Genomic DNA, 13,993 nt, shown 5'->3' with positions numbered 1-13,993 from the left:
TGGCAGCACCATGGTGTGGTGATGTTTTGTTTTCAGCAAGGAAAGGAAAGCTAGTCAGAGTTAATGGGAACTTGAATGGTCATAGATACAGGGCAATCCTGGAAGGAAACATGTTAGAGTCTGAAAAAGACTAGCGACTGGGGCGTAGCTTTACCTTTCAGCCGGACAATGACCCTAAACATACTGCCAGAGCGACAATGGATTGGTTTAGATCAAAGCGTATTCAGAATCTGCGGCAAGACTTGAAAATTGCTGTTCACAAACTCTTTTTATTCAGAGTCAACAGCATTTTGGTTGCTTTGAAAGGTCCATTTCTAATTGAAAGACTGTATAAATGTATACATTCCTTAACATAAAGGTAACTGTCAACACCATTGGGGCTCTCGGAGCTGTGACCCGGATGGGGCTCTCGGAGCTGTGACCCAGGTGGGGCTCTCTGAGCTGTGACCCGGCTGGAGCTCTCTGAGCTGTGACCCGGATGGGGCTCTCTGAGCTGTGACCCGGGTGGGGCTCTCTGAGCTGTGACCCGGGTGGGGCTCTCTGAGCTGTGACCCGGGTGGGGCTCTCTGAGCTGTGACCCGGGTGGGGGCTCTCTGAGCTGTGACCCGGGTGGGGGCTCTCTGAGCTGTGACCCGGGTGGGGGCTCTCTGAGCTGTGACCCGGGTGGGGGCTCTCTGAGCTGTGACCCGGGTGGGGGCTCTCTGAGCTGTGACCCGGGTGGGGGCTCCCTGAGCTGTGACCCGGGTGGGGGCTCCCTGAGCTGTGACCCGGGTGGGGGCTCTCTGAGCTGTGACCCGGGTGGGGGCTCTCTGAGCTGTGACCCGGGTAGGGGCTCTCTGAGCTGTGACCCGGGTGGGGGCTCTCTGAGCTGTGACCCAGGTGGGGCTCTCTGAGCTGTGACCCAGGTGGGGCTCTCTGAGCTGTGACCCAGGTGGGGTTCTCTGAGCTGTGACCCAGGTGGGGTTCTCTGAGCTGTGACCCTGGTGGGGTTCTCTGAGCTGTGACCCAGGTGGGGTACTCGGAGCTGTGACCCAGGTAGGGCTCTCGAAACTGTGACCCGAGTAGGGCTCTGCTACAACCTGTGAGTTGAAGAACAAAGAGGTGGGAGGGGGGTGCATGCCAGAGCTCAGAATTCTTGTCCTGGCATGTCTCCCTTTAGTAAGTGGTGGATGCTAAAAGACCGTTTGCGCAATTCCTCATACAGGAAAAGTCGGGAACCGGTCCTTCTTGGCTGGCCGGATTTGACATGTAGGCCTTGAGTTTTACACATGGTATTAGGCGAACAATTGCAGCTTCAAGTTCCTTACAAGACTAAAAAAAAAAATTAATCATCATGCCCTCTTTTTTTCCTTCATTAAAAATAAATAATAATAAATAGGATATACCTGTTATCACTGTGTTTGTAAAAGTCCAATCTATCTGAACTAACTCTTTAAGTAAACACCTTAAGGAGAAAAAAAATTGAAACAATAGAATTACATTTGGAGGCGGCGCCACACTCCCCTAAGAAAAATACAATAAAAAGTTATGAAAACTTTGTATCTGCCCCAAAATGTTAGCTCACCACAAAAAATAAGCCCTCACACAGCCTCATCGAACAAAAAATAAAAATGACAAAAGTCTCTGAAAATGATGGCAGATTTTCCAGGTCATTTTTACAACACCTTAAAGCGAAAACCCAAAAACTATATAAAAAATTGCATTAGTTTCGCTATTTTATCCTACTTTGATTTCCTGTTTTTCAGTACATTGTTTGGTAAAATGAATGGTGTCATTTAAAACTACAACTGATGTGACAAAAAACATGCCTTACTATGACTGTCGACAGAAAATTAAAAATTTAACTTCTTGAAACAAGAGGAAGAAAAAACAGAAGCACAAGAATGAAAAAAAAAATCACCCAGGAGTTAAGGAGGTTTAATGCCTTTGTCTGACCTGTCTTTTTATTTTGTTTTCATCTATATATGCTAATAAGCTTTTCTTTAGTTTATATACAGTATGTTTGTGTTGATTCTCTGATTTCTGAGCATTTGGATTTGTCCACATACAGTGCTTTTAAAAAGTATTCATACCCCATGAAGTTTTCCACTTTTATTTTCCACATAACACTCACGAGCTTAAATATATTTTATTGGGATTTAATGTGATATACAAGCACAAAGTAGCAAATATTTGTGAAGACTAAAGGCAATGATACATGGTTTTCTAAATATTTAAAAAAAAATTAATTTGAAAATTGTGATGTGAATTTGTATTCACCCCCTCTGAGTTAATACGTTCTGCAATTACTGCTGCAAGTCTTTTGGGGTATGTCTCAAATTGATTTGTATATCTAAAGGCTGACATTTTTGCCCCTTTTTCTTTGTAAAATAGTTTTAGCTCAGTGAGATTGCCTGGAGAAGGGTCTGTGAACAGCAATTTTCAAGTCTTACCGCCGATTCTCAATGGGATTAGGTTTGAACTTTGACTGAGCCATTCAAACACAGGAATATGTTTTGACCTAAACCATTCAATTGTTTCTCTGGCAGTATATATAGGTTCATTGCCTTGCTAGAAGGTTAATCTATGCCCCAGTCTCAAGTCTTTTGCAGCCTCTAACAGGTTTTCTCTTGAGGATTGCCCTGTATTTAGCTCCATCGATCTTCTAATCAACTCTGACCAGGTTTCCTGTCCCTGCTGAAAAAAAAACATCCACACAACATGATGCTGCCACCACCATGTTTGACAGTGGGGATGGTGTTATAAAAGTGATGTGCAGTGTTAGTTTTCTGCCACACATTTGCATTTTGCATTCAGTTCAGAAAGTTCTACTTTGGTCTCATCTGACCAGAGCACCTTCTTCCAAATGCTATCTATGTTCCCTACATGGCTTTTTGCAAACTGTAAACAGGACTTCTTGTGGCTTACTTTCAGAAATGGCTTTCTTTTTGCCAGTCTTCCATAAATGCTGAACTTGTGGAATATACAACCAATAGTTGTCATGTGGACAGATTCTTCCACCTGAGCTGTGCATCTCTGCAGCACCTCCAGAGTGACAATGGGCCTCTTGGCTGCTTCTTGAATTAGTGTTCCCCTTGGTTAGGGTATCCGTTTAGGTGAACAGTCATGTTTTAGTAGGTTTTGCAGTTGTGCAATACTCCTTTCATTTTTGGATGATGGATTGAACAGTGCTTTGTACACCGAACTCTGCTTTATTCTTCTCCACATCTTCATCCCTGACATGTCTGGTGTGTTCTTTGGCTTTCATGATGCTGTTTGATCCCTTTATGTTTTCAAACAAACCTATGCGGCCTTCACATAACATCTGTAGTTATACTGAGAATAATTTACACACAGGTGGAGGTGACTTCTGGAGGCAATTAGTCACTCAGAATTTTATTGAGAGTATCAGACCACAGGGCACAGAATACAAATGCACAACACAATTTTTAAATTTATATTTTTAAAATCTGTAGAAAACTATATGTATTTTCCTTTTACACTTCACAAATACTTGCTACTTAGTGTTGGTATGGGAATCTAATATGAAACCAATGAAATGAGCCTAACCATATGTTGGTAGAAGTGCAAAGAGTAGATACACGTTCACAATGTGGCATTAAACAGACAAAACTGTACATAAAAAATAAATTGAGCAAATAACCTGTTGTAAGTATGTAAGAAAGTAAGTAAATGAATAGTAACATAGGGTACTTATTTTGTTTTTATCTCTGTTTTTGTGTTGGTATATCACATAAAATCCCAATAAAATACATTTAGGTTTGTGCTTATAATGTGACAAAGTGTGGAAAAGTTCACAGGGTATGAATATTTTTCAAGGCATTGTAAATTGCTATACACTTCTCGATCATTATTGGTTTTATTGTGGCTCGCTAATTGTATATTTGGGATTTTGTCACATTTACAACTTTCCAAAGATATGATTTCTGTCATTAAAGTGTAAAAATGTTTCTTTATAAACACTTTCACACATCCGTTTTTTTCCATCAGGTACAATCCAGAAAAAAACGGGTAAAACGGATCCAGTACCGCATCCGTTTTATCCCCATAGATTTGCATTGTTACTGGATTGTACCTGATGGCTTTGCGTTGCATCCGTTTTTTTCTGGATGCGGCAAAATTAATCAAAGCGGCGGCCGGAGGCAACGTGTCTTGCAACGTTTTTTTGTCCGGCAAAAAAAACGCATCGCGCCGGATCCGGCGCGATACGGCGTTTTACAATGAAAACCTATGGACGCCGGATCCGGCGCAATGCGGTAAAAAATGGATGCGGCTGCCGGATCCGTTTTTGTAAACTGCGCATGCACCAAATTAATTAAAAAACTGATCCATCAAAAAAACGGATCCGTTTTTTTACGCATCCGGCATAACGGATCCGTTAAAAACCGGATCCGGTGGATACGGTTTTACATTTTTTTTCCGGATCCTTTGGATCAGGAAAAAAAAGGATTGTGCCTGAATGCAGAAAACTGATGTGTGAAAGTAGCTGTTGCTGTAAAAAAAAGTCGTCACTGTAATGTATATATTTATTCAAAATAAATATTTTTTTTTCAAGGTTACTACACCTGCGTAGAGGTCATATTCACCTTGAGGAGACAGGTTGGATTCTATATGATGGGTGTCTATGCCCCTACCCTGCTTATAGTTGTCCTCTCTTGGTTGTCTTTCTGGATCAACCCGGATGCTAGTGCCGCTCGTGTGCCATTAGGTAATCATATGTACTAAAGGGGTTGTCCACTAATTGGACATGCCCTTTTTATAGGTTTATTTCTTACAAGGCAACATATCTGCATGACTATTATTAATATACAGGACAAGACCAATATAAAGTTTCTTTCTTCTACCTTTATCTTTTTTTCATCTATTCCTGCCACTCTGTGCATCTATCGTCAGAGCTGAATGGAAGGGCTTATTGTTAGCTGATCTACATTTCCTAACAGCACCTTGCTTCTTCCCAGTTCTGCAAGTCCATCTCCCTCTGCTGTTCTGTGTGCTTCCTGATAGAGATGGTTAAATCTCAATATAGATATTCTTATTTATATGGATGAGGTTACCAGCGATATCATTGAATATAGTGACTGTGAACCACTTTGTGAACAATATTCCTTGCTATTTGTGGAGACCCTCACATCATGATCACATCATGCATAGAAAAATCGAACATGGCATAACTGATCTGTGCTACAACCTAGCTGTCATTTCATTGAAGATCATGTGAGAGTGTATGGGGGATGTTTTATTACAGGGGGATAGGTGCATCTGTTTTTCATGAATTAGATGGGGTTATTAGATGCAAATGATAACTTTTATCATAGTAAAACTTAACTGTGCTATAACCTGGACATTCAGCAGTACAGATAGATTAAATCAGAAAAAAAACTGCTCTAGTTTGTGTCTAAAGACATTGGTTGTAAGGATTTTAGCTCTATATTATGTTGGCAGTAAAGATGAATACTTTTCTTATACCCTTATAGGCCACTTTTTATTATTATTATTATAATTATTATTATTATTTTTTTTTTAATTTATTTATTTATTTTCAAGTTCCAAGCAACCCCTTTGAAATGACTATTATGCCATGTTCTACTGACATATTCCACAAGGGCCAATTAGTGTTGAGTAATTAATTGCATGTTAATTATCTCTGTTTCTTTAGAGCTTCTAATTCCACTCTTACTAATATTATCAATGATGCTTAAATACAACACATCACTGTGAAGGAGACTGTTTATCCTGTCCTGGTTTTTTGCTGACTATCTTTTTCATTGCCAGATCATTCCATATGTAGGACATTTCCATTTGTGTGTCTGACATATGCTCTTTGCATGTGGGAGATCAATGTGCCAGGGAAATCCATCACATGATCATCACCCATCATTCAGGATTGGCAGCTCCGTGTAAGATTTGTATAATCCCTTACCTCTGATACTGAAATAAATGTCATGCATTGTTTCCTGTGTACATAGATTGTGTTCAGATTGGTTTTCCTAACCTTTTACCCAAATAATATGTAAAGCTGTGATTTAATTGATTGACATTTTGCTTTATAGTCAATTCAACCTCTCAGGGAAAGAGAAAAGCACGATGGAGTATTAGTGCTTTCAGGAGCACTTCTGTCCATAATATAATCTGTCCATATATAATCTGTGCAAATTCAGACATAATTTATCCAGCAGTAAAGCATTTAGGCATTTTTTTTTTTTTTTAGTAAAATCTCTTTAAATTATTTTTCATGATGCTGAAAATACAATCTGTAATCATTTGTAACATTCTTAGTAGTGATGGGCGGACCCAGACTGTAAAAGTCCGGATTTGTGCGGGTTCACAAGTATTCGTGCACCGACCCCGACTGGGAGCTCTCAGGGAACTCTGGGTACTTATCTGGATCTGGCAACTCGGGTAATTTAAAAATTATAAAATAAAATAATGGGAAAAATAAAGAAAAAAGGGAAAAGCAGGAGCGTTACAGTTATCAGACTCTCGTAAGCTGTAATGCTACTTCCGGGTCCGCTCATTAAACTCTTGGATATGCACTGCTTTCCCCTCCCACTGGCAGTCCTGTCGTCTGTTTGGTTGTAGTCAAACAGCACCCCCACCCTGTGTGACAGCGTGTTTGCAATCACAGGTTCTGTGTGTGTGTCACTAGCATGGTGTAAAAATTAAAAATAAAATTGGTGTAGGGTCCCCACATATTATTATACCCAGCACAGATCAAGCATACAGCTACAGTCTGTAGCTCCCAGCAGTGGGCTTATCTTGCCTGTGTATCAAAATAAAAGGGACCACATGCACCTTTTTTAATTATTTAAATAAATATTAATTTAAAAAATCGGCTTGCGGTCCCCCTCAATTTTGGTACCCAGCCATGAAAAAGCCAACAGCTGGGGGCTGGTATTCTCGGGTTGGGGAGACCCATGGTTTTTGGGCCTCCCTTCAGCCTAAAATTAGAATCCTGCAGCCGCCCAGTATTGTCTCATCCATTAGATGCAACAATCCCGGAACTTTACCCGGCTCATCCTGATTGCCCTGGTGCGGTGACAATTGGGGTAATAAGGGGTTAATAACTCACAGCTGCCACTAAACCCTAGATTAGTAATTGGGAGTAGTCTATGAGACTATTGTATTATTTATTTAATTTTGCAGTATAGGGGGACACAGAATGCCTGTGATTGCAAGCAGTTAGACACACTGTCACACAGGGTGGGGACGTGGTCTGACTGCAACCAATCGGAGACACCGGGACTGCTAGTGGACGGGGTAAGCACTGAATATGTATGAGATTAATGAGCTTCCCCAGAAGTAGCATTACAGCCGCACCAGAGACTCGATAAGTATAACTCGCCTGGTCTAATCCACCTATCCCCTCTACCACCATTTTAAAGAATCGGATTCTGGTCCCCTAGACTTCTATGGGGACCGGCATCCGGGATCAATTCCAGGCTGGAACCCGGTGTTTTTTTTTTTGTTTTTAGACCCGCCGATCCCAGGTATCTATCTGTGAGTCCACCCATCACTAATTCTGAGACAAAAAACTGATGGCACTCCCAACATGCAGTCTGAACAGATGCAAAACTGAACATGATATATAATAACTAGGGATGATCAAATACCTCAAATATACAACTTCACGAATATTCGACGAATAACTCCCCGCTATGCGAATATTCGATGCGCAATGTATGTCTATGGGAAGCCCGAATAGTTCCAAATATTTGTTATTCAGGTTTCACATAGACTTACATTGGGTATCGAATATTCTCGAATAGTCGAATAGCGGCGACCTATTCGTAAAATATTCGTGAAGCCGAATATTTGAGGTATTCGATCATCCCTAATAATAACAAAAAAAGACAGTTGCACTCTGAAAAGCTAAAGCATGCAAACCAAGAATGTAAGAATATAGACATAAGGAAATCTAGGATAAATTATGATATTTAGCATATGAAATGTCAATTTCCTCATCTGCCAAGTAGTCAATTCAAGGCGTATTTCATATACTGGGTACCTACTCTAACGCCTCTGTCTGGGTGAAAAAAAAACTCTGTATATGTGCAAGTAAGAAGATGACCAGTATACGAGATATGCCTTGACGTGGCTACTGGGCAGATGTAGAAATGGACAAAACCTCAAGGAATGCCTCACGGGGTATCATAAGATCACTAAACCAATTCAAGAAAAACACCCCAATAAAATAGTAAACTTTATTATCAAATTACAATAATTACAGTGCAAATTAAAAACAGACTGCTTGCTGCATATCTATAGTCACAGGGGGGTCCCGGGAAAAATTCCCTAGTATCTCCTTGCCTGGCCGCAGAGGTTGGCACCTTACTAATACTACGTAGTGGCGCCCCCGCTCAACGTGGACTGGCCCTTTAAGACCCTACACTGACACCTTATTGGTGCAGCTATCCTGTGTCTGGGCCTTACAAAATACACAGTGATGTCATCACACAGAAAGATACTGAGGGGTAAATCTCATTAGCTTTTACAAAGGATGGGAATATCCCTCTCAGTTACGTATCTTTAGATACATCTCCTTCAATTATTCTAAGGTTGATTCCAAAGAGTATGCTATAATGACTTACTCGTCACCTATGTGAGTCAAGACAGATCAATCCTCATTGTTATGCAGACAAAACAAACTCAAAATATGTCCAGTAGATAATTGCAGCCAAATGGCCAGTACTTAGCCACATATGGTAGCTTATTGCCCGACGCGTTTCTCCCCCAGGAACAAAGTTGATCGGAGGTTCATCAGGGGCTGTCCATGTTAGGTTCACAAATGACAGTCTGTAATATCAATATATCTAATTAACACCAGTGGTTAAAACTCCACAGAATAAGAATCATTATATAGTTCTATACTCACATTCAGTTTTATTCATGCGGTAAGCAGAACACAATATGGTCCTCCAATGAGGCACTATCCACAAAATCAGTCAGTCGTCCAATGAGGTTCTGTCACCGACTATAATAGTAACATAACATAACCCCATAATCACTATACAACTCCCATAATCAGATGATCTACTTACTCAAGTACGCTGGTGTCTAATAACATACAAGGCGTGCGCAGAGACGGGGACCCTCAGTGAGGCACAGTCAACCCAGGCAGTCAGTCCTCCAATGAGGTACTATCAAAAATTGCGATATACATATAAATACTGCGATCCCCCTTCAAAAGCTCCCATAACATATAATATACTCACTCAGCTGCAAGGATGTGCAATGACATGCAGGACGGACACCAAAACAGTAGCAGGTGACACATATCCGGGTTACATCCACATGGCTTAAATCCCCTATACCACATTAGCGCTACCTCACTTCCGGTAGCTGCGATCAGCTGATACATACCAAGTCTGGGCGAGCCAGGTATTCCCCCGCCCCAGATTCAGTTCAGGAAGGGACGTATATCATAGCCTCACATACTTCCTTGTTTGGAAACCAGCGCTACGTCACTTCCGGTATGGGGGCTCTAATACACCCAGTAACACAGGGTGTTCTAAGCCTCATTCTCATATTTCCCCACAGTATCCGATCCCATTAGTTTTAATTATATCGGGAACATAAGTACACTACAGACTCTTCAGTGCTTGTGGAACCCTATGTCCGGCGTCCAGTTTTAATTTTCTATAAAATATTAAATAACTCAGTGTACAGTGCACATGTCATAGATGCAGGGAGGAGTGAGGGAGCGGATGGGGGGGGGGGGTGTAAACAAGATATATGTTACAACCCACAGAATGCTCCACATCCACCCTTCACACAGCAGCCGGGTTTATTAACCCTAAAGGGGAGGGTGTAATTATGGGGCAATCTGCATAGAAAAACCACTAGTTACATTAGGAGGTCTACTGACTAAGATCTATATTTAGCCTACACCTCATCTCATTGGCCCTAACTCCATATCTTCAGAATATCTTCATAATCAGAATTATAGCTACCTTAATTTTTTTTTTAAAAAAAATAGCACAGAACACAACCATCCCCTTGGGATGTCTATTATGTGTTTTGCTGAGACTATGAGCCCATTTCTAAACTTATTTCAAATGAAACTAGCAAAACTAAGCTGCTCGTTCAGACCCTTTGGATTTATTGTTTGTAGCCAGAAAATCCACCGGGTCTCTTTTAGTATAATCCTTTTATCCCAGTCCCCCCCGTCTCACTGGTACCCGGGATGGTCTCAATAACTTTAAAAGAGAGAACTCCCACATCCCCTCCATGTTGACCATTCACATGGCGGGCAATGGGAGTATCCCTTTTATTCCTAACATCTCCCAGATGTTCACTTATTCTTATCCTCAATTGCCTTTTGGTCTTACCCACATAATTTAGTGGGCAGACACATGTGTAAAAATATATGACACCCTCCATCCTACAGTTAGCAAAACTCCTATTCTTATAGATCCTACCTGTGCTTACACTTGCAAATTCCTTAGATGGAGAAATAAATTTGCAAAATGTACACTTTCCGCACCTAAAGGTGCCCATCTCCCTCTGGTCCAACCATGTTCCTGCTCTCTGGGTGGAGGTATATAGACTATGGACAACATGGTCCCTGACAGTACGACCCCTCCTAAATGTCACTGATGGTACATCTGTAATAGAATCACCAATGTCCGGGTCACTGCGTAGAATCCCCCAGTGCTTTCTTAGAATACCCATCACTTTTCTGTTTTGGTCGTCAAAAGTACCAATAAGCCTAGTTTTTGATGCCCCAATCAACTCTGATACTCCGATCAACTTTGTTCCTGGGGGAGAAACGCGTCGGGCGATAAGCTACCATATGTGGCTAAGTATTGGCCAATTGGCTGCTATTATCTACTGGACATATTTTGAGTTTATTGTGTCTGCATAACAATGAAGATTGATCTGCCTTGACTCACATAGGTGACGAGTAAGTCATTATAGCATACGCTTTGGAATCAACCTTAGGATAATTGAAGGAGATGTATCTAAAGATACGTGACCGAGAGGGATATTCCCATCCTTTGTAAAAGCTAATGAGATTTACCCCTCAGTATCTTTCTGTGTGATGACATCACTGTGTATTTTGTAAGGTCCAGACACAGGATAGCTGCACCAATAAGGTGTCAGTGTAGGGTCTTAAAGGGCCAGTCCCCGTTGAGCGGGGGCGCCACTGCGTAGTATTAGTAGGGTGCCAACCTCCGCGGCCAGGCAGGGAGATACTAGGGAATTTTTTCCCGGGACCCCCCTGTGACTATAGCAAGCAAACAGTCTGTTTTTTTTTTTTTTCCAAACCTTTTTTTATTGATTTTCCAATTATATAAAACCGTTACAAAATAATTATGATTACAAAATGGGTTCATTCAACTGACAAGTTATGACATAGAAAAGAGTAATATTCCAGCTTGTGAGTCCCTAAAGTTCTTCAGTTGAAAATGATGTATAGTAAATTAGAGCAAAAGATTCTACCTAAAACACTTGTAACACAAAACCTTGAAACCCTTTGTCATTCTTTAGTATTTTGAGTGCCGATGTCGTATCTTAAATCTTCCTTAACGTCCCATCTCCCCCTACCTCCTGGGTCTCCACTAGGTGAACCTCAATATCCCCAAGCTATCCTGGATTTCATTCAGAAGTTACCACTCAGTTTGCATGAAAGGTGCCACCAAAGTATTTATTTCTCCCCGCATGAAATGCATTTCTATAAAGTTTGTCCACCTCCCAAAGAATTTGTCTGTCTTCTTGTCCTTATCCCTTTCCGCCTCTAGTTTCTCCAATCTCAGAAGGTTGTGTAAGTCGTCGATAACCTCCTTTGTAGATGGAGCTTCCCTACTTATCCAATGTCTTAAGATGCACCGTTTAGCTATCATGGCTAGGTCATGAATGATTGCAAATGTCCTTTTGTCCTGAATACTTGGCCCCCCTCTAACTCCTCCTTCAAAGACATCGAAAATCCACACCATTACCTCTAATTTACAAAATATTCCCCATGTTGATTCTGACTTGATTCCAGAACTTTTGAATGACCTTACATTCCCATAACCCATGTAACATGTCCGTTTTCTCTTTTTGACATTTGGGACTCCGCGCCTCTCTTCACCGGAATGTTATAGCCCTCAACGGCCCTATGTAATATCCTGAACTGAGTGTCTCTCCATCCCTTGTTGATGACATGCTTTCACATTTGAACCCATCCCTTCAGTATGCTTCCTGTCACTTCTTGTCCTTTCAGTTGTTTTCCCCACGCTGTAAGGGTACGACTATCCTCCCGAGATATGAGCACTCCCCTAAATGTTCGATAAAATTGGGAGACATTTACATTAGTTGCATCACATTCCAGGAGCTCATCAATCAGGCTTTTGTTCAATTCTCTTCCAACCTCCCAAAGATCCCCAATCACTCCATACTTCAATTGTTCGTACTGAATGATATGAAAGTTATTGAGATCGTATTTGTCGAGCACTTCCCGACCTGTCATCCACCTTCTCTCTTCCACATTCATAACATCCTTTATTCTCTGGATACCCTTCTCTTTCCAACTAATAAATAGCTTGTTATCTCGCCCCTGGGGGAAGCTTGGGGCTGCCCAGGGATTTAAATATTTAGACACCTTCCACGCAAGTCCCAACTTACTTCTTACCAGTTTCCAGGTCAACATGGTATCCCGAAATATCATTGAATTTTTTATATGGCCTTCAACACCAGACAATGAGAAGTGGAGAATAGACGTCAGATCCCATGGTGCTGCGTACTTATTTTCCAAACCATAATCTGAGTGTCTACTTGTTCCTCTTAGCCAATCAATCACATGTCTCATAATGCACACAAGGTTGTAACCCCTAACATCTGGGAAACTGAGTCCTCCCTCCTCCACTGACTTCATCAGCGTACGTAGCTTTATTCTAGGTTTCTTCCCCCTCCATACAAAATCTGCATACGCTAAGTTGAGTCTGTTGACATCTTTTAGCTTCAACAATAGCGGAATCGTCTGGAAGGGATACAACAACCTAGGAAAGCTCATCATTTTTACTAGGTGGCATCTTGCCAGAAGTGGTAAGGGCAGACCCCTCCACCCCCTTAGTTGGGTTATGATTTTTTTAATCAGCGGGTCATAGTTCAATTTATAAATTGCTTCCACCGATCTTCCTATATGCACTGCCAAGTACTTGATTGATGTCTGTGCTATAGGTATCCCACATAGACAACCATCTCTCGAGCTTCTACCTGTTATCCCTTGATATCCCCTTAAAAACAAGATCTCACACTTTTTTTTGTTTAACTTAAAGCCTGAGAGTGAACCAAATTTTTCAATCATGGCAAGAGTCTGTGGCAAATCCGCGTTAGGATCCCCCATATACAATATCACATCATCAGCAAAAAGTGCTGTTTTTATTTCTGTTTCTCTTATCCTAATCCCTTTGAAACTGTTTTGTCCTTGTAGTACTCCTGATAGTGGCTCAATTGCCAAATTAAATAACAGGGGTGATAACGGGCAACCCTGTCTCGTCCCCCTCATCAGGGGGAACACATCCGACAGGAAGCCTGGGGTATGGACCCTAGCTCCCGAATTGGTGTAAAAGCCCCTGATGTAGAGTCTCATTCTGCCTTCAATCCCTGTGGCCTCCATCACCTTGTCCAGCCATCTCCAATTGACATTGTCGAATGCTTTCTCAGCATCTAGTGTGACTAGAGCAGGTCTTGCCCCTCCCTCCGTGCGCCCCAATCTAACTGCGTCTACCACTAGGATCCGTCTTTCTAATGTTAGTTACTGCATTTCTCCGGTTGATAAACCCTACCTGTTGGTCTGATATTATCCTGGGTAAAATAATGGCCAGTCTGTCAGCCATGATTTTAGACATTAGTTTCAGATCTTGATTGATAAGCGATATGGGTCTGTAACTGGAGGGGGTCATCCAGATCTTTGGTTCCCTTAGGGAGTAATTTGATATACGCTATGTTGTCATTTCTAGGAATTTCTGCTCCTCCCAGGATTGCGTTAAAAACTGCAGTTAGATCCGGT

The 13,993-nt window shown here is 41.5% G+C and overlaps 1 protein-coding gene across 1 annotated transcript in view; it reads left to right on the top strand.

Moving 5' to 3' along the window:
- Positions 1 to 13,993, top strand: part of GLRB (glycine receptor beta) — a 186,209-nt gene that overhangs the window by 161,795 nt on the left and 10,421 nt on the right. Inside the window, exon 8 of the mRNA XM_075347605.1 lies at positions 4,556 to 4,708. Within this exon, the coding sequence (XP_075203720.1) occupies positions 4,556 to 4,708 (153 nt within the window). The remainder of the gene's footprint in view (positions 1 to 4,555; positions 4,709 to 13,993) is intronic.

This window comes from Anomaloglossus baeobatrachus, chromosome 1, assembly GCF_048569485.1.
Source record: "Anomaloglossus baeobatrachus isolate aAnoBae1 chromosome 1, aAnoBae1.hap1, whole genome shotgun sequence".
Taxonomy (NCBI): Eukaryota; Metazoa; Chordata; class Amphibia; order Anura; family Aromobatidae; genus Anomaloglossus; species Anomaloglossus baeobatrachus.
Note: the sequence above shows the minus strand (reverse complement) of the source record. Positions and strands in the feature narration are given on the sequence as shown.